This window comes from Mesocricetus auratus, unplaced genomic scaffold, assembly GCF_017639785.1.
Source record: "Mesocricetus auratus isolate SY011 unplaced genomic scaffold, BCM_Maur_2.0 Super-Scaffold_100022, whole genome shotgun sequence".
Classification (NCBI taxonomy): domain Eukaryota; kingdom Metazoa; phylum Chordata; class Mammalia; order Rodentia; family Cricetidae; genus Mesocricetus; species Mesocricetus auratus.
Genome location: NW_024429203.1, coordinates 12,150,946 through 12,174,720, shown reverse-complemented (window position 1 = coordinate 12,174,720; position 23,775 = coordinate 12,150,946). Strand labels below are relative to the sequence as shown.

Genomic DNA, 23,775 nt, shown 5'->3' with positions numbered 1-23,775 from the left:
ATATGATCAAAACACATCGCATAAAAATTATTTTTAAAAATGGGGATCAACAAAGAAGACACCTGACATCAACCTCTGACATCCACATATGTATGCACATTAACACACATGAGAGAGAGAGACAGAGACAGAGAAACAGAGAGACAGAAACAGAAAGTAAAACCTTAGCGTGAAATGCTCTCAGGACACAGAAAAGTCTTGTATCCCCGTCCTGTGACTTTCCACATTCAGCAGTATGATCATTCTCTGTGGGAGGAGAGCTTAACTTTGATCTTTAGACATGCCCTTTAACTGTGGTTACAGTCAAAAAAGTGACGGTGAAAACTCAAAGCGAACAGGCAAAAGTACCCACCCACCCCTGAGAGACCTGCAGAAGCATCTAATGGGAGGCGCCCTTAGTCAGAGGCCCGGGCTCTGGGTCCTACTGTGTGGCATGCTCCGAGAGGCCTCAGAGATCCTGTCCTCAAACACACTCAGGGTCATATCTCAATTTATTAATCCCAACAGTCTTTTCATCTGCAAGGAATCCCATTGTCGCTGGGATCTCCGTGTCGTCCCCTACAGGAGCTCCCTCCCCAGTTAGTGGCGACTTAAGATAGGGAGGGTGTAGGAGTGAACCCCACAAAGCTATCCGCCCATGAGGATGGGGACAAGTAAATTAGCACATGTGCGACTCTCTCTCTCTTTCTCTGATAAATAAATATATTGTTTTCCCTATATAGCATCGAGTATCGTTATAGGAGGGTGTCTTTGTGTGTTTTGTGCTGCTCCAGTGTAATGCCACAAGCTGCCTATTCTAATAAAAGGACATTTATTTGGTTCATGGGTTCTGCAGGTTGGAGCTGTAAGGCCAAGGGACCATATTTGATGAGGGCTTCTTGTGCTGTTCTCGCATAGTAGAAGGCAGAAGGGACAAAAGAGGGAACGCACTAGAGTAGAGGACAAAAGGGAGAGTGACAGGGAGAGAAGTACTTGTGGGGAGGAGAGACCTGAACTGGGTGCACTTGTGACTAATCCACTTCTACAACAGTGACGGTGATCCACTCCTGAAGGCAGGGACTACAGTAGACACATTCACACTATGGCAGAGAGAGCGATCTCAGAAGACGGGGTGGGGGTGAACAAGAAAATGACTCAAGGCAAGCCAGGCTTCTCTGTCTCTGTCTCTGTCTCTGTCTCCCTCTCTCCCTCTCTCCCTCCCTCCCTGCCTCTCTCTCGCTCTCTCTCTCTCTCTGTGTGTGTGTCTGTGTGTGTGTGTGTGTGTCTGTGTGTGTGTGTGTGTCTGTGTGTGTCTGTGTGTCTGTGTGTGTAGCCTGGGATAAGAGAGGCCAAAGTGGAAATGGCTGAAGAGTGCAGTCTGGCGACTAGAGCAGAAATTCCAGAGCTGAGGGACCTTAGACAAGTCTTGTGTCTCCTTAAGCCTTGGTTTCCTTTTCGGTACCACGAGAATCCCATGTCACATCTTAAAGGGCCGTGATTACAAAAATCTCTTGGAAATGTCAAATGATACTTAATTCTAATTTTACTTTTTAAAGACCGATCTCACTAAGTAACCTAGGCTGGGTCCTCAAACTCTGGGTCCTTCAAACCTTAGCGTTCCAAGCGTTGGGATGCAGGTGTGAGCCACCACATCTGGCTCTTTACCCAGTCTAGTCTAAAGATGTAGTCTTGTCTGCCTGGTGCTTTGCTTCATGGTATTGGAGATAAAGTTAGGGCTGCACCATCTTAGGTCAGCGCTGTGCTTCTGAGCCGCAGCTACAGTTGCTTCCTTCCTGATGGTGAGTAATTCTACAACACAGTCATCAGAGGAGCTTATCCAACATTGATTCCCTTCCACTGTATGAGCCTAGAATAGTGCTTATTCTCTGTGCCTCAGTTTCTCCATCCTGTCAGTCATGGTGCTCATTCCTGCTGTGTCAAAAGCCACAGCAAAAGGATACTTAGTCACCCCCTATATTATTTGAGTGTGGGCTCTCTAGCCAACAATTAGCTACAGAACATTGTGTGTGTGTGTGGACTTTTATTTAAATTAGAAACAAACTTATTTTACATATCAATCCCAGTTCCCTCTCCCTCCCATGAACGCCCCTCCCCCACCCCACCCCCTATCCACTCCCCAGGGAGAGTGAGGCCATGCATGGGGGATCACCAAAGTCTGTCACATCATTTGGGGCATGGCCTAGGCCCTCCCCCATGTATCTAGGCTGAGAAAGTATCTCTCCATGGAGGAATTGGCTCCCAAAGTCCATGTGTGCACTAGGAATAAATACTGGTTCTATTGCAAGAGGCTACATAGACTGCCCAGGCCTCCTAACTGTCACCCAAGTTCAGGAGGCCTGGCTCAGTCCTATGCTGGTTTCCCAACTGTGTGGCTGGGGTTAATGTGCTCCGACTTGCTCAGGTCATCTCTTTCAGTGGGTTTCCCCTCCATGGTCTTGACTCTTTTGCTTATCACTCCTCCATTTCTACAACTGGATTCCAGGAGTTCAGTTCAATGCTTAGCTGTGGATCTCTGCTTCACTACAGAACATTTCTAATCATTATGGCTACATTACAAACTGAGTGTCAAACCTAGTGGTTTAAACCATAGCGCTCAGGAGCTCCACCCACCCCATTGAATGGTTCATGGTCACTTACAATATGGAGGTCAATTATGGCTGATGGTTGGTGGCCTCAACCCCTCCCTGTGTGGGTATGTGTCCTCTCCACACCGATCTTCTTGGACTACACTAGCCATCCTTGTAGCGTGGTGATGACTCCCAAGGACTAATATTAAGTGGGTGGAAATCTTAGTGCTGTTCATCAGTTAGCCACTGAGGTTGAGCAAGACCACTTCTCTTACACTGAATTTGTTGAAGCAGCCACAAAGTTCCTTCTGGCTCCTAGGGTGTAATGGTCAATCTTCATTGTCTTTGGGTTGATTTCCAGTATCCACGGAAACGTGTCCCTGGGCCTGTCTGTGAGGATGTTTCCAGAAAGGTTTAACTGATAAAGAAAAGAAGATCTATTTGAATCCGGGTGTCACCATCCCATGGGCTGGGATTACAGAGTACAAAGAAGCCTGAACATGAACATTTATCTTTCTTTGCTCCCTGACCATGAGTGCAATGTGACCAGCTACCTCGTGCTTCTGCCCTACCATGAAGAATGGGGGTCCCCTCAAACAGGATAAACCCTTTCCCCTTTTAATTTGCTTCTTGTCAGGTATTTTTGTTACAGAAATGAGAAAAATAGCTAATAGAGAGGGATAGAGAAATAAAAACTCTGGCTCTTAATGGAAGAGACAAGACGGTAAATAATGATATGGCCACTTTGCGTAAAATACGACTAAGGTTTGCTAGCCTGGGTGACTGACACGTGTTTCCACTTTCTCCCTTATCCCACTTTCTGTTAAGTTACCCTCTCATTGCCTTCCTCTTTGGGCCTCTGGCCGGGGGATAATGGGCAAGGAGTGGGCAGATAGCTAGTAATTAATGAGGAAAGGCTTGTCCTCCAATACAGCAGGGCCCTCTCTCGGAACTTCATTGTGTTTGGAGAGTTCCACTGCAGGCTGGTGTTTCTCCCATGCAGAATAGTTACCAAAGCAAAGAAGGCAGCTCTGCTCCTGAAAGAGTTGTCAGCATTTTGAATGCCCTCAGGTTGACAAGGAAATTCTTATCATTATGCAAAGAATGCAATAAAATGCCAAACCTCCTGTGTTCCCCCATGGTGACCCTGAGTAGCGGATATGCCAGAGATTAGCTTTGCAGAGTGCTGATCTGGGAGCAGCTCTGTGGACCCACTGAACATGGGTAGCAACAGGGAATTTGACATTCCTTTTTTCCCATCACCTCCAGCAAAGTTTTTCAGCCACTGAAACCATCCTTACAAGATCCAGGACAGGACAAAGGGAAAGAAGAGGGATGCATCCATGGGAAATTATTGTCTCTTTGCCCCAAGTCTTGTGCCCTTCCCTCGTTTAGAAATGGAAACTCAGCTTAATGCATCTGGAATTTGTCTTCTATCACAGGGAACTGTGAATCTTATTTCAATCCTCCTGTTCATAGGATGATGTGTGATGACAATTTCTTTGGAATGTTCCTGAATAGAGTGGGGAGACCTCCAGGCACTCTAGATACCTTTCTTTGCCTTCTAAAGCTTTAATTAAGCTGTTTGGTGATGGACTCGCTAGGTCATCATTCATCCTATGACAATACTTAGACCATGCCCTCCATCATTCAATTGACATGGACAGCAACTGGTAACTTAACTAGGGAAAACAAAAGTTAGAAGATATATTTGTAAATATAAGGGCAGTAAATGTGTGTATGTATATACAGATGAGCACATGTATTTATGCTATTAATTCCAAAACAAGTGAAATTTTATTAGTAAATCAGATACCTTCATGGCTTCTTCTGGTATTTACGGAGTCTGTGCTGTGTAAACAGCATAGATGCAAGCAGGTGTTAGCACAGCTGTCTCCTTTACCTTGGCCACAATACCACCTCCCTTGGTTGTGAAGCTATTTAAAGCCTTGTCTCTGCCACCTAGAGGCCTGAACTCAAGCTTGAGAGATGGAGAAGGCAGAGCCTACAAGGGAACAGTATGCCTCGCTTGGAGGGAGGGATGGCAATGCAGAGGAGTTAGACAGACTCTGTTTAGACCTGCATATTCTTGCTTCAGATTCTAACAATTATTACCAACCTGGTAGGTCTTTAACCTTTGAAATGGGACCTTTTGTTTTAGGTCAGTTCAAAGAAAAAGAAAAGCAAACATGCAATAACACTATAACAAAAAAACAAAACAAACAAGCAAACAAACAAACAACCGGAGTGTCACAGTCTTTATTTTCAGTGGCTCTTGACCATGCAAGACTTGGTAAGAGTTCTGCAAACATCTGTGACAGAGCTTGTAGGGCAGTCCTTTCTTCTTCTTTGCCTCAGCCAGAGCCAAGGCAGACAGTTTGCTGGGAACTCCTGGTCAGCATTCTGAGAGGTGAGGCAGGAAAATGGCAGGGCCCAAGCCAGTCAGAGAAAGAGACAGAGAGAAAGAGACAGACAGAGAGACAGAGAAAGAGAGGGGGAGGGAGGGAGGGAAGGAGAGAACTATTCAGACGGACAAGGTGCTATCAGAGAAACAAAATCCATCATGGCAAAAAGGGGAAAAAGATTTTTTAATCTTTAGATGACCAAGTCCTTTGCTCTAGACAGCAAGGATGAATTGGGAAGAGAACAAGCCAGGGGTCCACAATTCATCCCAAATGACCACCCTATTTCCTCATGTAGATTTTCTTTTTAAGGGATGTAAATGATAGCATACAAATTGTGGATAGTACCTGGAAAATGGCCACCTGCGGTCAAGGCATTACATAAGGCTCAGATTTAGCTGCTTGCATCCCAAACAGGCCTGCCGAGCTTTCCTGAAATGGACTACTACCTATCCATTCATCCAACGAGCACGCATTGAATGCCCAACATGCTGGGCCCAGGACAGGATTCTGAGACCACCCTGGAAACAAGACAAAATGTGCCTTCTCTAGTGGCACTCCCACTCTAATTCCTACGTGGAGTTGGGACAATCTAAAAAGCGCAAAATTAGATGAAAGTTAGTAAATAATAGTCAGATGATTTCTCATTTATCAGTCCACTCTCTCTTTGACTCATTCGCTCAGAGACATTTACTTAGTACCTACTAGGCACCAGGTGCTACTTCAGGCATAGGAGGGGACACTTGGGTGGAACACTGTCATGTCACCTATGGGTTTAAATATAATAATCAGAAAATAAGTAAGCTCAATAGCCCACAGGCAGTGACAGTTCATGACTGTGGCAGTCTGATATAGAGTGCCTATGGATGACAGTGGCTGTGGAGGGGGACTGTTGTAACAGGAATCCTGGGAAGCGAAGGGTCCATTCCGCCTTAAAGTTTCAAAGAGTGCTTCTCCAAGTGAGGACACAATGTCCCATACTGAAGGACATTCAGTGCTAACATAGGTTTTAGATACCATGATTAAAGAAAAACGGAAGAGATTTTGAGGCTATAATAAAGAGTACATAGGCGAATATATAAAATATCACCCACTTCCTGGAATAGATGACAGCATCTCCAAGGCCTGACTTATTCTGCATTCTTTGGGGGAGAACTTCTGCTTGGCACTCTGGGGCCAGCTGTCTATCTGAATTAGTGTTTCCAGAGAAGCAGGACCAAAAGGAGAGACTGGTTGATGGATAGATTATAGACAGGCTTATTGGAAGAATTATCTCACATATTCATGGAGCCTTGGAACTTTCAAAATGCCTGATCTGCAAGTGGAGAGCCAGGAAATTAGTGCTGTGGCTGAGCCTGGAGTCTAGGTGCTACTGTTGCAAGCCCTGCAGTCCCAAGACCACATCCAGGGCTCTGATGTCTAGGACCAGATAATAGAAAGTTGTCCCACATTTAAGAAAAAGACATCAAGCAAACTTGGTTCTCTCCTCTCCTTGAGCTAATGATCTTTTTAGAAAACCCACATGGGAGAAGGAAGCATTGCCCAGGCTCCATCTGGTCCCCTCCCCATCATCTCCATCGCAAACATTATCAGGTTATTTCTTGGTACCAGCTTTAATCTAAATGTGTATTTACTATGTTCCAAGACCATTGAAGAGACAGGCAGTTTACTCAGATCATGTAATTTTGTTTTCATTTACAACCTACCAGGTTAGGGCCGGTTGACATCCCCACGCTACAGGTGGGAAAACAAGGTTCCTACAGTATAAAGACATGGTACTGGGAACTAGAGGAACAACAGATGGTACTTGGATTGGTGGTTAGACACTCTCTGGCTCCAAAGACTGAGGGTACAAAAGTCACTTTCAGAGGTCCAGTTGTCTACCCAGGAAAAGAAGAAGTTCCAAGGAGTAGCAGTGCTTCTCTGCCCAAGCAGAAGGCCTGGACTGAAACCCCACGTCGTCTTCACTTTCTGTATGCATGAACAAGTTACTTCACTTCTCTTAAAGTCCATTTTATCACCTGAAAAGAAATTAAGAGGTGAAAACAGTCATAGCTCTCATTATATTGCTGGGAGGGCTACATTAGACATTTCATGTAAACCTAATTTTCCAATAAGTAAAAGCTTTGCCAATTGTCCACCTTTTCTATTTATTTTTATAATTTCAGGCACGGTTTATTATAAGTGATAGGGAAAGCTTACCTTATCCATACTAGGTAAGGAAAGCAGTCTTCATCAGGGCATATGTATCAGTCATTTAGTGGTATACATCTGCTGACTTCCTAGATCAATCGAGGATTGTTGGAAGGAAGTTTCTCTGGGCAAAAGCAGGCTATCTGCCACTCCACTGCTTTGGCTCAGAGCTCAGCCTGCTACTGCAAACAGTTCTCTGGAAGAACTGTAGGGAAAGGGGATGCCAAAGGCTACCAGAGTGCTAGAACACTTAGCAGCTTGGGGCAGGGACCAGGTGCCACCTTCTGGGTCTACAGCTCTGGGGATGAGGGGCCAACCCATCCTGACCATAGAGTGCAAAGTTGTTTCTAAGGAACCAATTCCTGAGCCTGTTTGGGGCTTCCTTCTAGAGACCACCATTGGGGTATAAGAAATCTTGAAGCTCAGCATAACACAGGGTAGGGAACCTACTTTTTAAGCAACATGGACCCAACAGGCCTTGTCAAGAATAATCTGTCCATAGGAAAAGCAAACTCATTAAAACGCAAGAATGGGGGTCTCTTAAGCTCATGTGGACATGCCCTGGCACAGTGACTCTCACCTGCTTGCTTTGCTACACCTTGGGACCAGCTTCCGCATGGCATTCTCCATGGTGACTTCTGTCAGTCACCAGTGATACAGAGGTGGGCTACCACCACCCAGCACCAATCCCTTTCATTGCACTCGCCCACTCTCCTGTCTCCATCATTGATACCCATTATCCCCAAAGCAGTTTGGAGAGGGCTCCTTGCTGTCACTGTGCCACATGGAAGTGGCAGGGCACTGAGGGCGTGGTTTCTGGCTTGAATGACAAAGGGATGCTGTTTCCTTCCAGACATGGCAAAGATGCCCTACACAACTGTAATTTTTCACATGTGCCCTAAATCAACTTGTTTGGCACTTCATCTCCCCAAAAGCTACTATTGGCAACTTTCAGATTTTCAGATTCAGTCCAAAAGCCAGTCAAGAAAGACCAATGATTGTAAATAGAATCAGTTCCACAACTGTGTGTGCGCGCACACACACACACAGATAAATACTCCATATATATATGTGTGTGTGTGTGTGTGTGTGTATCTGCATGACTGTGTATCTGTGTGTCTCTGTGTCTGTGTGTTTGTGTAATTATGTGTGTGTTTGTGTATCTGTGTTTGTTATTGTGTGTCTGTGTGTATCTGTGTCTGTGATTGTGTGTCTGTGTGTCTGTGTGTGTATCTGTGTGTCTGTATGTTTGAGTGTGTGTGTCTGTGTATCTGTGTCTGTATGTTTGTGTGTGTGTGTGTCTGTGTGTCTTGTGTATGTGTGTGTCTATATATGTTAAAAGCTCCAGAAACTCGGGACATTTTCAGGAAAGTTTGCACTGGGTTAAAAAAAAAGATCCCAGTGAAAGTGGTTAGAACTACGCAGAGGCTGTAGTGAGAAGTCACAAATAGTATGACAGATAGGGCAAGGCTGAGTTCTTGAAAACTAAGTGACTGAGCGAAGATTTTCCATGGTAGAAATACAGCGAGTTCTTGGAGGAAGAATGTCTGGGTACAAGCTGTATTCACAGCCTTTGGAGGAATTGGATCTGGCCTGAGAATAGGTTCTGGGGACTAGGGGAAGGAAGAGGGTGAGAGCACTGCAAGGGAACACAGACCTGTGCGCATGTACCTGGCTGGGTACAAGGGTCAGAAATATGGGGTGCTTGGGGGTGAGTCAGGGCACTCACTGTCTTCCTGTGACATTGCCTCTTGACTGGTCACCTTTAGAGAAAACGTTAATTCTAAAATGAATTCTAACTTGTTTCATATCTTTTCTGCTCTTGCATCCTGCCCCATGATGTGCCAATCTGTTTCTTCTTACTGCACACCTCACCTCCTTAAGACGCCTCTGAAAATTCTCCCTCCTAAGCCTTACTCCCCCATTTATTCCCCGGTGCAACCTCTTAGCTGTGTGTCCTGGTTGCACCTCTGTGTCCCCTTGGACTCAGCAATCCTGCCTTTTCCTGCCTTTGGCCTCCCTGTTTTCATGGCACTAGTGACAGGGACCATCCACTCTTTGCCACAGCATCCTCATGTCTGCTTCTGCCTCCCAGATCTCCAGGATTCTGCAGGAACAACCAAGACTGAGAAGCAATGAGCCAGGGTGTAGAAGGCTCTCTGCAGCAGACACCTGCTCAGATAGTATCTCCTCCTACAACAGAGCTGGGGCCTGGGGCTGCATTTTTATCGTCAAAAAGGAGACCGATGAATCTTGGGTAACACCCAAATGATGTCAAAGATTCATGCTCAGCCCTCTTAAAAGCCTTAACTTTACATTTTTTTTCACCTTGGAGCTATACACTGGAAGTTTAAATTTGTTTGGGACATGAAGCCAGGGCAGAACCTTAACTGAAATGAGGACTACTAGATCTAGTAACCAAAATACGAATGGTGGTCAGAGCCACAGCCTTCCCCTGAGCGTTACACAGGGGCAGCAGGTGAAAACAGGAAGGTCCCAGCATGCTTTAGATCTGAATGAAGGACAAGCACACATACCAAGGGTTTTTGTCTTAGAAAACATATTCCAGACAGAGATATGAGTTATGTAGGGAAAGTGAGCAGATCTCAAGACTTAAAAAGGTTTCACCATTTATTATTGCGTCCTTAAGTAAAGACAGGGTTGCCATAGCAACACACCACAGGCTGAGTGGCTTGAACAACATAAATTTATTTGCTCACAATTCTGAAAACTGGAAACCCAAGGTCAGAGCTGCAGCAGGGCTGGCTTCCTCTGACTTTGCATAGCATCATTTTTCCCTGCATCCCTCCTAAGGTCTGTCCTCAGCACACAGCCATCCTTGGTGTCTTCCTGCATCCATATCTCTTACAATGAGAGAGTCATTCAGGTTTAGAGTCCACCTTCACATTCTCTTTTCAACTTGGTCATATCCTTGAAGGCCTTATTCCCAAGCAGAGCTATAATCTAAAGGGGCTTGTTAGGGCTTTGAAATGTGACTTTGAGAGGGAGCAGAATCCAGCACTGGACAAAAATCCAACAGAATCTCTACTTGAATACAAATGGTCATCATTGCTGGTGTCTCCGGAGTATTATTCTATGCTTGGCGTTGCTGTAACTATTTCCCATACATTATTCTATCTTTCTTTTTCACAACTGGGTTGCATGTAATAGAATGTGTAGATGATGAGACAATTATCAGTTGCTGCCATTTCTTCTGGAACATGATCAGCTTTCATTTGGGCCTTACTTGGCTCTGGTGAATGTTGTACTCCAGACCATGGCCTTGGATTTGTCTGGTCAAATGTGATTTGGAGGAATGGGGGGGGGGGATCTTATCCCCATGCTTTGATCAGCACACAGTCTCTGAGAAGAGTAAGGTTGCTCTTCTCAACCCACTACCAAAAGCCTCACCTGGATCAGGAGATGGGAGAATGGGAACTGGAAGGCCACAGTCTCTTACACTGACTGCCTCTTCTCTATCCGAGCTTCCTCCTAAATTATTTGGCTGAACTATCAACACTAAGATCCTGCAGGACACACTTGCACCTGATAGCCAGCCCTGAGCACACCACTGTGTTCTTGCCAAACACTTGGACCAGAGTTGCCCATTTAATAACCTAGCAATTCAGCAAAAGGCTATTCTCACTTACCTACGAGGACACTGAAATTGACCTAGCTGAAGTTCTGGCTTCCCTGGTTCCCTTGTGTGGTCCAGACTTAGACAAACTCTCTGGTGGCTCTCCATGACCACATTTGTGAAATAAATGCCCATTTTCTTCTCCCCCAGCAACTCGACTACCCCACACAGTTAGACAAATACACTGCTGTCTATGTCTGGAAGCCAGAACCAACACTTGTGCCTTCTGTTCAGCCTCCCCGTCTCCACTCTCTTCTACGAGATTCCTAGCCTGCACCCTCAACAAGGGCACCTGTTTCTAGGGCTCTTCCATTCCACTGCTCAGACACCTACCTTCCCAGGGTCACCTACAATGAACTCCTTATACTTAGGAAGGGGTAAGCCTGTCCTTGATAATGTAAATCAATTAAACACGGACAATTGCGACTTCATGACTGGGCAGCCCCATGTCACTGGGACTTCTTAGAGCAGAGGTGCCATTACCCAGCGTGAAAAGTGACACTGAACTTTGTCTCTTCTCCCTGCTTGCAGGAGGCTCTGTCGGTGGTGAGTGACGACCAGTCCCTCTTTGACTCAGCATACGGAGCGGCAGCCCATCTCCCCAAGGCAGACATGACTGCTTCGGGGAGTCCTGACTACGGGCAGCCCCACAAAATCAACCCCCTGCCACCACAGCAAGAGTGGATCAACCAGCCAGTGAGGGTCAACGTCAAGCGGGAGTATGACCACATGAATGGATCCAGGTGAGCCCGACAGAGCTGACCTTTATGAGGGTGGGGAAGCCTGAGCACAATTCCTCCCAGGGCCACCCTGGCAGACAGATCTGCAGGAAGTAGCAGATGGCACTCGGGGCTGGCCTGGGAGTGTGGTCAGTTCCTAGTCAGCTGTGACAAGTGAGGTCTACAGAACTGAAGGCTATGAGTGGAATAGGAGGAGGAAGCCTCCCTGGCTCTCAGGGTCCCGGAGTAGCCCACAGAAGCCAACTAGGGGTCAGGCCCCAATGCCCCATTGCAGGTACTCAGGAATGCAGGTTTGGTGTCAGGCTCTGGCCCAGGTCCAGGCCCTCTGGGGGAAATAACTTAGCAGGAAGATGCCCCTGCTGTGCCATTGGGAATATTTAACCCCGCTGGGTGGGACCCACCAGGGCAAAGGTGACCCGACCCTTCTAGTAACAGAGGAGAAGTGGTGAGGAAGATGGGCGGTGGGCAGGAAGCAAGCATCAGGTGTGGGAAGTGTGTATAAAGGGCCTTAGCAAAGGTGTTCCGGCCAGGAAAGACTTCCCCTATGGAACAGAGGAGGAGAATCCAGGGAAACAAGAAGCACAAACGCATGGTCAGGGAGCCCAGGCTTCAGGGCCTGCCTCCACATTTTGGCTAAGTTATCTAAATCCATCTGAATACCAGCGTCATCTTGTCTAAACCAGAGCCAGGACACCTGCTTTTTAACAGGTTTAGTCAGTGTGCTACCATAGGAAAAGAACCCAGGACCGTGTCTGTGACTTCAAAATGCCCAACAGTGTCAGTGACCACTATACATAGAGTCACAGAAGGGAAAACTTTAGCCATGGTCATTGCCTGATAATTCCCAGTGGATTCCCCGGTAATCCTCTCAGTCTGAAGCAAATGAACATGAAATTTTAAAAAAAGACAAGACCTTGGTTGATAGGGTTAGAAACAAACCTATTTCACAGGCTGAGTACTGACATGACACCAAACAGGATCGGAGCCATGAGTCAAGGGTGATGAGGTGACAATCATTGTCCACAAGGATTGGGAACAGGAGAGGCAGAAAGATAAGAAGCTACTGAAATAGCCCAGATAAGAAGTCAAAGTTCTGGGGGAGGGTGACAGCGATGATTACAGAAATGCAGGAGAGATGCATAAAGGGCATATCAGAGGGGCAATTACAAGAGCGTAGACTTAGTAAACAGCCAAGCAGGTGAGTGGAGAGAACTGAGGCTGCTGAGTTTGGACATTTCAAAGGCGAGTGCAGTCAGCAGAGACAGGCAGGTGGGGAGAGACAGTGCCTTGGGGAGGGATGTCACCGTGTCCTTTAGGATCCTCTGTGAACAAGTGGTACAACCTCAAGATTAAAATGTCTCCTGGGTTTTGGAAGCCAAAGCCCACAGGATTTGGGGCTGGAATTGGGGCTTAGGTATCATCTCCACGAGGCTTAACTGTGAACGTGAGTCATGGAGGAAGCTAGTCCAGAGAGGGAGGAAGGAAGAGGAGGGCTGGCGAGGCTGCTGGGAGGGAGTTTCTCCTTGCAGCTGTCTCTCCGAGCTGCCTTCCAGAGCCCTCAGTCCTCCCGTGCTTCTATCCCATTAACTAAAGGCAGGAAGTGTCAGCCACCCTTCCAGGGTCTGGAGTCAGGGAAGCTCTGAGCCTTGAGTCCCTCCATGTCAGTTGTCCTTGTGTAATGGTGATAATGCCATGATTCCTATAAGTCCAGTCTCAGAGTACAGTTTATTGGACACCTTTATCTACAGACTAGTATCACTTGTTCCCTGCCACTCTCCTAGGAGGTCAACATTCTAACCTTGTTGCTATGTAGAAAAAAAGCCAAAAGAGGCCATGCTGGCACCAGACCAGACTTTCCGGTTCCTTAGGCGTCTTCCTGCCCCTCCCTCTCTGCCTGTGTGTCATGGTTCTATACCATGATCTCATTCTACCAGCACCCTCCGGTGATGAAACCAGTTCAGAAATGCCTCCCAAACTGCCTAGATCACAGGGCGCTCCTACTTCTTATTGAAAATCCAGATCCCAGGGTTGGAGAGTGTTGTAGCCTGTATCAAGCTGCCAGTGCCTACCAAACCCCAAGTTTGGGCTACTGTAGAGACACCCATACTTCCCTTTGGAAACCTTTACCTTCCCAACAAGCAACAGTGAGGGTCAGTTTTCACAGGAGTAACCTTCTTGCTCAAAACCATTTAGCATCTTATAACAGAACCCAAAGTCTTTAGCCAAGTCCCATTGGCCATCCCATATTCTCCCTGGCTTCCCTCCTCCCTCCCTGTATCCTGCATACCCTAGCACACCACCACCCCAGTTTATCTTTCCCAAGTTTCTTTTTCCCGAAACATCCCTATTCCATTTATCCATATGGTTCTCTTAGGTCTTTACCCACCTATCACCTCTTCAAAGTCTTCCCCTGACAGTCACCCAATCTAATTGTCTCCGCCCTCACTAGCATGTGGGTGGGGCTTCTGCTCATTGAGCAGAGGTCTGTAGTTTTTAAGGAAAAAAACAAAGTGGGGCACACACACAGTAAAGCAGGCCAAGGTCAAGTTGCTCCTTCAAGGTCATGTAGCTATAAGTTGAGTCTCCTTACCTGAAACATTTGCATGTGTTGCCGGTTTCAGAGTCTTACTTTTTTTTTTTTGGTTTTACGAGACAAGGTTTCTCTGTATTGGAGGCTGTAGGTCCAGCCTGGCCTCGAACTCACAGAGATCCGCCTGCCTCTGCCTCCCGAGTGCTGGGATTAAAGGCGTGCGCCACCACCGCCCGGTGGTTTCAGAGTCTTTCAAATTTTGCAATGCTTTTATACACAGTGAGATAGCTCGGGGATGGGGCCAATATCTAAGCATGCTACTCACTGTTTTGTAAGCACATGAGCCGACTGTACAACAGTAAAGCTATAGTTTGGTGAATTTGCATTTGTCACCTCTCCAGTGAGATCAGGTGTGAAATTTTCTACACATGGCCTCATGTGGTTACCCAAGCACTTCAGATTTTAGAGCATTTGAGAAACAGATGTCCTTATGGAAGATTCCCACCTGTGACCAATGCCCAGGTCAGGACAGAGCATGCGCTCTGCTCAGTCAGTTGGCCCTGTGGATCTGAAACACGGTGACTGCTAGCTAGTCTGCATCTGTCAGTTCACTGTCCCCTTCCCTGCTTCCTGGGGACTCCTGGACCCTGCAGGGGAGTGTTCCAAAGTTAAGAAAACCCTACAAGAAACCCCCCCAGACTTTCCAAACCCCCTATCCAGGTCATACCTAGCTTTGGTCACACAGACACTAGCTAGAGGAAGCCTGTGTGTCTCTGTAAGCTGGGTGACTATGTACCTGATTGCACAAAGCAACATTAGCTGCCTCACTTGTCCTGGCTCAGCAGGTGACTGAGCAGGCTCGGAACAGCTGAAACAATCTCACCCACTCCGCAAAAGCAAAGACCTAGTAAACCCTAGAGGCAGTCAGGTAGACACAGCCAGGGCCTGCACCTGATCAATATACTCAGAGCACTCACATGAAGGACAGTAAAACTCCAGGAACAAGGACTTCCAGAAAGATGCTTTTATGTAAGATGAAACCATGCCAAACCTTATGACTTGTTATTACTTAGTTAACTATGCAAAAGAAAAAGCAAGTGAAAACCCCAGGCATGGTGGATTGCACCTGTAATCCCAGCTGCTGAGGAGGTATATGGAGGTGGATCTCCAACCTTCACTGAACAGACAACCTGGCCTAAAGGGAAAGCTGCAGATCCTCTATCATAAAAAGGTCAATGGCTCCTGAGGAATGACACCCAAAGTTGTCCTTTGGTCTCCAGAGGCATGCACAGTGGCACACACACACACACACACACACACACACACACACACACACACACACACACACACACACACACACACACACGAGAGAGAGAAAGAGAGAGAGAGAGAGAGCAAGAAATGAAATTAATCCTTAGATGTCCATCCATTTAAATTGCTCATCCTAAACATTGCATTTCTGTTGTTTTCTGAGTAACACCACTAATGGTACTTGGTTAGTTGCATATTTTTAAAACATTTATATTTTCATGTATATATGGTGATTATATTTTCCCCTGTTACCCTCTGTTATCCCACTAGCTTTCCCTCTGAGTTCCTTCTTGCCAACTGGTTCCCCAGGAAGGAAACAACACTCCCTTCTGCAGCAACCAGCAGTTACTATCTCCCCCAGCAGGGGCAGAGTCTCGTGGACACATCCTCTATCAGTGAATGAATGTTGAAGAATCCAGTCTTTCACCATTATCCTTTGCTGCTGTGTGTTTGTGATGTTAAGAATCATGCTGTGTCTGTGTGTCAGCATTTTATGGCACCGCTCCCCATCCCTTGGCTCTTCATCCCTTCCTCTCAGTGTTCTGTAGGCTTGGGGTGTGTGCTATGTAGATGTCCCACTTAAAGCTGAGAGCGCAGCAGTCACTTCTCAACATTTGATGAGATATGAGTCTCGCGCTAACAGAAAACGCTTTTCTGTTCTAGACTGAGAGCAACGCCAGTCTATGGATCTAAACATAAATATTTAAATTAGGCAACATGTCCATTTAGGGAAACAACAAACAGCATTACGTTCTTATTAGATCCATGATCCTACCAGTCACAGGCTTTCGACCAGGTTTATGGTACCAGATGTGTACCTCCTGTAATGCGGTAGGCTTCCAATGATAGAATGGGTGGTTACCCACCATACAGTCATGCCGCTATTGTATCAGTGCCTGACAGCACTGCATAGCAAGCATGACTCACAGCAGAATGAAGCCACTGATACATGTTCTCCTCCAAGAGCCTACATAGAGCCTCCTAGCACCACAAATGCCAACTGGTAAGGAAAAAATTCTCAACTCAACTCTAGCTCTATTTCTCTGTGTCCTATGACCAAAACATGTGGCACATTCAGCAATAGGGTCATACGTTCTATGTCTGGTGGGTACCAAGACTTGAATATGATTTGACAACTTTCAGTAATCCCATTTATCATAACACAAACGGTAGGGGATGTCCGGTGAGATAGTTTAGTGGTTAAAAGCACCGCACCTGCCACCATGCCTGAAGACCTGAGTTCAACCCCCAGAACATACACGCTAAAATGAGAGAACCAACTCCTTCAAGTTGTCCTCTGCTTTCCATACCTATTCCATACACATGTGTACATATGCACGGGCACACAAAGTAAGTTTTTAAATGTAGAGCAGGATGTATGAGTGCTCCTGAATTTCAAATAAGGAAACAAAGCAGGGCAGACAACTTGGGAGTTCTCTGCTTATGGGATAGGACTGTGTCACCCAGTGCTTTAATGCAGTGGCCCCTAACTAGCCCTGTGTTGCTGAACACTGGCATTGTGTCTAGACTGTGATTGAGATGTGCTAAAATGTAGTAGACACAATGGATTTAAAAGTCTTAGGATGAAAAAGATGTCAAACATCTTGGTGAAACAATCATCTTGTGGCTGTATTAACATAACAATACATTCGTTCTATTATTCCAATTCATTTCACCTTCTTAGATTCATTTGTCTATTTATGTGCATGAGTGTTTCGCTTGCATTTGTGTAAGTGTACCACATTCGTGCCTGTGGTGGTCAGAAGAGGGCATCAGACCCCCCGGAACTGGAGGCTGTGGTCCTCTTCAAGAAGTGCTCTTAACTGCTGAGCCATCTTCCCAGCCCTCCCCCCCCCCTTTTTTTTTAATTTTAAACCTCAACTACCAGTAAGGTGAAAATGATCCACAAGGCTGCAACATGTGACTCACAATCTACTTGGATTGCAGCGTGCTGGGGCAGAATGCCTCAGACTGCCCAAGGATTCACAGGGCACCCCTATGGTGTTCTTTGAGAAGTGCCGGTTTCTGGGTTACTTCTTCGTGCTTATTGGGAGCTCCATAGATGTTTGTGTCTTTGACAGGAAGGAGGTACTCCATGTCTCTGAAACTGCAATACCCTCTTGCCTTTTATCCTAGCAGCCCGCTGTCTGGACCAGGGTCAAAGGGTCATGAAGAGGGGCTGAGATCTGAGGCATCGGAGATAGTCTGGGTTGCCTGAGTTGTGAGAGGTTTACTCTGTCTCCCTTCCCATCTTCCTGTTGTGGTTGAATCTGGTTCTCTGGGTCGCCCTCCAAACAGCACAGCCCATAGGTTCTGTGCTGGATATAAACTTCAGAAACTTGATCCAAGCTGTGGTCTGCAAATAACTCTCAGCTGCATCCTGTCTCGACCGTGGGGATAGAAGAAAACAGTGCATGAAGGGAACACTATCAGTTCGCCAGGGAGAAAAGGTAAAAACTGGTTTTAGGTACCTGGCGTTCAGGATCTGAACTCAGCATCACTTGCTCTGAAACATCCTGCACTGGCCAGCATCATCAGAAGGCATTGAGCACCCAGAGAATCCTGTTCCACGTTCAAAAAGATGAGCCTCCTTCACTCTGTCACTTGCAACTCTCTGGCACCTTCCTACATTTCTAAATTCTAACCCTTGCATGTGGGGTGTTAGGGACAGGGCGCATACCGCTTGTGTTGAAAGCCAAGGTGGTGGGGGTTTTGTGTGTCATTTTTTCTTGAGGTTACTCTTCCTTACCAGAAGCAATGAATCACCTCCTTATGCGGACCCCCCAGAAACCCTAAAGGCAGCCCAGATCCCTCAGGTGTGCAATGTGCACGCTACATGAAAGACACACGGGTCGACTCTAAGGCAACCATGTGGCCAGGGAGCCCTGCAGGCTTTGCGGGTAGTGGGTGGCCCTTGAGTGTCAGCAGATCTGTGATCTAGGTGCTCTGAGGAAGTCTGGGACCCCTTTGCCTCCTCTTAGGATTTCACACCTTGTTTCACGTTGCTCCAGAGTCTGAAGGCACCTTTGGGGACCACTGGCAGTGGTTCTTTTTAAAGCAGCCTCCAATAAACACACAGAAATAGAAGCTTCTGCCTAGTATGGTTATGTCTATTGCTGTGGCCTGCTGTCTGTGGCCTTCCCCAGCCCTGAGGTAGAGATGCTCAGAGCTGCACTCCCAAGCCATCACTTCCTCCCTGCTCTATTGTGGCAGCCTCAAGCCCTCTTGTCACCTGCCCCTGTACAGTCAGCTGCCTGGGGCCCCAACCCCTTGCTCGCTACAAAGTACAAGTCTCAATACAAATTAGCAGCAGCCGCATGGGCAAAGTGAATGGCCAAACCTCTTCCCCCTCCAGGGCTCCCCGCCTCCCCTCTCTCTTGTTTTCCTGGAGCCCACTTCACAGGCGCCAGCTGCCTCATTAAAGAGCAGCCTTTTATGCCGGCCTTCACCTGGACAGGCAGTGGTCACCGAGCCCGCGGCTGTGCTGTCTGGCTGAGGCAAAGATCTGGCAGGCAAGTGCACAAGCCAGCGAGGTATGGTTTCCTTCTTTCTCACCCTGAACTGGAGCAGGGCGGCCAGACAGCTCCCTACAAGGGCCAAGGGCTTGGGTGGGTGTCAGGCTTTTTTTCTAAGGAAGTCCCTTTTCAGGCCTTGATAGCAACAGTCTGGGAACAAGAAAAGGGGCCTTATTCCACAAAGGCCGGGGAGGGGCAGCCAGGCAGGTAACAGGCCTCTAGGGTGCAGCTGGGAGAAGGCTGGAGGAGGGGTGACAGCTAGGACTCCTGGGGGCTAGTGAATGGAGTGCCACTGGTCAGCTAGACACTGCCCGCAGTGGAGCCCGGGGACCTCTGCTCTTCTGCCCCTGCCTCCTGCCCCTGCCTATGGCATCCTAACCTTGGTCACTATTAGGCAAGCTTTGTTTTGTGTCTCATCTTTTATTTCTTTCATTTTACTCTGCAGAATAGGCACAACCTTGCCACCCATGGCCACTGTGCACAGCTCCAAACCATAAGGGCCACTAGTTAGGGCACTTCTGAGGTTCTAACCTCTGCCTGGCAAGAAGCCAGTTTTAAATGCAGAAATTTCAAGGTCTGACTCTTATATAAAAGAGCGTTTTGAAATTCTTATCCCCAATATTCATAAAATTAATAAAGGGAGGCCTTGGATTAGACGTCTCTTAGGCTACCACTGAGCTGAGCCTGGCTGTCTGGCTCTGGGCACACCGCACGGGAAGTGTGTGTGTTCTGTCCACCCTCCCTACCGCCGACCCTGGCAGCCAATGAAAATCTTGGTGTCAGGCCAGCTTAATTCTCCAAGCTTCTCTGGCATTTGGATGGTTTCACATCTGACAAGAATCTGGGGAAGACAACAAGACTGTGGTGGTGTGAGTTCCTGTGTGTGGATGTGTGTGTGTGTGTGTGTGTTTGCATATCTGTGATGGAGGGTATGCATTTTCCAACTGTATGTGTGCGATAGCCTATGATCGTGTGCATACATATATACATATAGGTGGTAGAGTATATATATGTGTTTTATATGATAGAGTATGCATGCCTGTATGAATGTGTATACAGAGTACACGTGTACACATTTGTATTGTGTGTATGGGTCATGGATATGTGTATATGTGTGTGTGCATGTACTGTGTAAGTAGCATGTGTGTGTGTACACAGGTATGAACATGTGTATATGTGGTAGAGCATATGGATATGCATATATGTGTTGGCAGTGTGTATGTGATGTGTGTGGTAAAGCGTGTAGAGTATAGTGAATTGTTTGCGTGGGTGTGCATATGTAGTAAAGCTGGAGTCTGAATGCTTTCATTACATATATGTGTGCTGTGTGGTGCAATATATGTGTGAGGTGTGTACGCATGCTTGCACACAGTTTTCCTGGGGGTGGGGCAGAGTGCTCAGGCCAGCTCAGCTTAGACACAAGCACTCAGGTCTGACTGGGGCTACTTCATCTCAAGCCAAGTTGTTCAACAGCGGAAGCCAAGGGCCGAGCACTGGTGAAAAGCTCCGACGTGCTACTGCCTCCCCTCCGACTGCCATGGGGACATTAAACCTTCAACAATCTGGGACTCTGACGGCTGGTTCTTGGTACTCTGCCTGGAAAAACAGTAGGCAAATAGTAAAACCTTAAATTCTAACATGTGTAAGTTATACATCTTATTTTCATTTTCAGCCCATGTTCTCCTCGGTAAGACATCAGGAAAAAATTACCGTCTGCCTTCTAATATCTCAGTGGAGCATTTATCTCCCAGCCATGATAAGTGATCTGCAATATTTTTTTCCTTTCAGATTAAGAAACAAATTCATTTAATTTTCTTTATTGAATGTGCTCAGGCCTCCCCTCTCCGCCTGACTCTCAGGAGCCCTGGACTGGTCCCCTTCCTCCTGGGCTGGTGACTGCTCTCCTGGCAGTGGGGATGGGTGGCTCCCCAGCCCTCTGTAAGGGCTCTCGCTCTGTTCCTGCCCGCTGTGGAAGACACAGAGCAGAGTCACTGTAGACAGCAGCCAGACCGGGGGACTAAGGGAGGGTTAGCAAGCCGAGCGGGCACACTGTAATCTAGACCTTGTCGGCTCTCCTTGATTTGAAGGCTGGGTTTGGCACCTCAAGAGAACTGGCCATCTCCCAGGATGCCACGTTGATGCTTGCCACCTGGCATTACATACCACAGCCCACACTGTCCCTTCTAGGAGTGTGCTATGGTCCTGCAGCTGGGCAAGTCGGGATGGCACCTCTCCTGGCATGCTGAGAGTGCCATGGTGTTATGCTGAAGGTCGCTGGGGATCCATAGAGTGTTCTGTGTGTGCTCAGCTGCATCAGCTGACCACAGGGAGGCTTGTCCATCTAGCTCTCCAGCCCATTGATCACAGGGAGGCTAGCCCATTGATCACAGGGAGGCTAGCCCATTGATCACAGGGAGGCTTGTCCATCTAGCTCTCCAGCCCATTGCTCAGTGCCAGATGCGGCAAATATCAGATGCTAACTGGGCTGTGCTGTTTTAGTCCAAGATGGGTGCTGTGCGCTCTCTCTCTCTCTCTCTCTCTCTCTCTCTCTCTCTCTCTCTCTCTCTCTCTCTCTCTCTCTCTCTCTCTCGTGTGCGTCCGTATTGCTTCTTCTGGGAACTGACTGCTCGTGGTTGTAAAACATTACAAGAGTCATTACAGATCAGGGTGGCAGTCCTGGGTTCTAGTCCCCTTCCTTGCACCGCCCAGCTCTTCCGTATGAAGACTCCATTGAGAAGCTTAACACTGGGGACCTGAGCCCTGCATCCACCTTTACTAGCTACGTGACTCTGCCTGTCACCACACCTTTCCGCTTTGGTAGCCGTGAAGGGGATGTAGTAATGCGCGCTCCACAGATCTGAAAGGGTTATTGGGAGGTCCAGATAAAGCAAACGGCCGACAAAAAACCGCATTAAAATGGTATACGTGCAATAGATGTAGCTGGACCACCAAGTGGCGACACTGTATCAGGAAACGGCGATGACAGGGCACAGGCCACTCTGACCATCTCATACTGAGCTCAGTCCTGTAACGGAGGGAGACATAAAGTGCTATAGGACTGTGGAGAAGGCCTGTCTCAGAAAAAGGATTAGTGAAAACGGGAAGTGTTGGTCACTGGCAATCTGGCTGAAACTGGACACTGCAGACACAGTGGGCGGGCCGCAGGCCACTGAAATGCACTCAACCAGGAGACACAGTACTTATGACAGAACCAGACTGGGTTCTACATGGCGGGTGGCAGTAAGATTTCATCGTCGTCGTTGTCATCATTATCCCATGGGTGTCTAAGTGACTGGCCAACCCTGCTGAAGCTGGAGAGAGATGTCCCCACAGTGACGATTTTTGATCTTTGTCTTCTCTCATTCCAGGGAGTCTCCAGTGGACTGCAGCGTCAGCAAATGTAACAAGCTGGTAGGCGGAGGTGAAACCAACCCCATGACCTATAATAGCTACATGGACGAGAAGAATGGCCCCCCCTCCTCCCAACATGACCACCAACGAGCGCAGAGTCATTGTGCCTGCAGGTACCTTGGGAGCCAGTTACCTGCCTGGGCCCACATCTTCATTATTTGGGAGCTGTAGGGAAGGGTAGGCCTGTTCCTTGGAACATGGAAACCCTACTTAGATGCCCAGTCTCCGTGGAAATGCAAACCAGAGAAATTTGCACATCCCTCCGCCCCCCCCCCCCACTCCCTAGCTGCCATCCAAGGCAGAATCTCAAATGTCAGCAGAACCCTGGCAAGCGGGTTCCAGAAGCCCACCCTCAAACATAGTAGAAGGCAGATTTTCCGTGAGTGGCCTGGTACCCCAGGACTAAACCTACCCAAAGGGCAGAGGCAAGGCTGCCTCATACCCCCATTCTTTCCTTCACCCTTGTCCACCCTTCCCTCGGGCATGTACTTCCTGGCCTCTGCTAGGTTCCACCTTCCCAAAATTACAGCCAGCACTTTTGGTTTTAAAATAGAAATAACTATATTTAACAAACGGAACGCCCCCACGTGTGTGCCACAAGTTATGTCATTATGTAGAAATAGCCTCTTTTTTCCTAGGTATTGGTGCTGTTGGTTATGCGGGGTGGGGGGTTTACTGTTAAACCCTGCAGCCTATCGGATGAATGCTACCCAAACCAACCCCAGTATACGCTGCTGCCTGGAAGTGGAGGAAATTTGAAAACAGCCACTTTAGAGTGGGTGCCAGGGGGAAGGGGCAAAATGTCCAGAGCTTGAACGAAGTGAATTACAGGGCAGGGGCTAAAACGAATCTTACCGAAATAACTTCGCCAGAGAGTCTGGCTCCCTCCGTTTGTAAACATGTAGATGCAGTTGTGTCTTAGAAGGATTAGATGTCTCAGAGGGAGTTTGGAGGGGTTTATCTATTGGTCTGAAGGATGATTTTTGTGATGGGCACATCCTTCCTCTGTCCTGGGTGTTTGTTTCCGAGGGAAGTTGTGACTACCCTCCTAGAGTGACAGCCACATTTGTGAGTTCTGGGCTAAACTCCACACCACAGAAGTGTAGAAGATAACAGAAGCAGAGGCAGAGGAAGAGCTCATGGGTGTTGTTCTGTAGTTCATAGAACTAAATGACACCTCGCTGCAACTTCTTCCAGCATAGGGGTCGATTGCAAGGTGATCTTCACTTGTTTTATGTGTCTGTTTGCTTATTTGGGTTGTCTGAGATAGGAGTTCACTGTGTAGCACATGCTGTCCTAGAACTCCCTGTGTAAGCCAGGTAGGCAGGACCTTGCAGCAATACTCCTGGCCCTGCCTCCTGAGTTCTGGGACTAACTACAGATGTATGCCACCTAAGCCTGTCCAGAAGAGATTCATTTAGCAGGGTTTCACAGGTGCCAGGTACAATGCAAATAGCCCCCTCTACTTC

General features: G+C 47.5%; 1 protein-coding gene across 1 annotated transcript in view; it reads left to right on the top strand.

Moving 5' to 3' along the window:
• Fli1 (Fli-1 proto-oncogene, ETS transcription factor) overlaps window positions 1-23,775 on the top strand; it is a 118,293-nt gene that overhangs the window by 53,930 nt on the left and 40,588 nt on the right. The window contains 3 exon segments of the mRNA XM_040729884.1: window positions 11,331-11,542; window positions 22,264-22,366; window positions 22,368-22,419. Coding sequence (XP_040585818.1) covers window positions 11,331-11,542; window positions 22,264-22,366; window positions 22,368-22,419 — 367 coding nt within the window.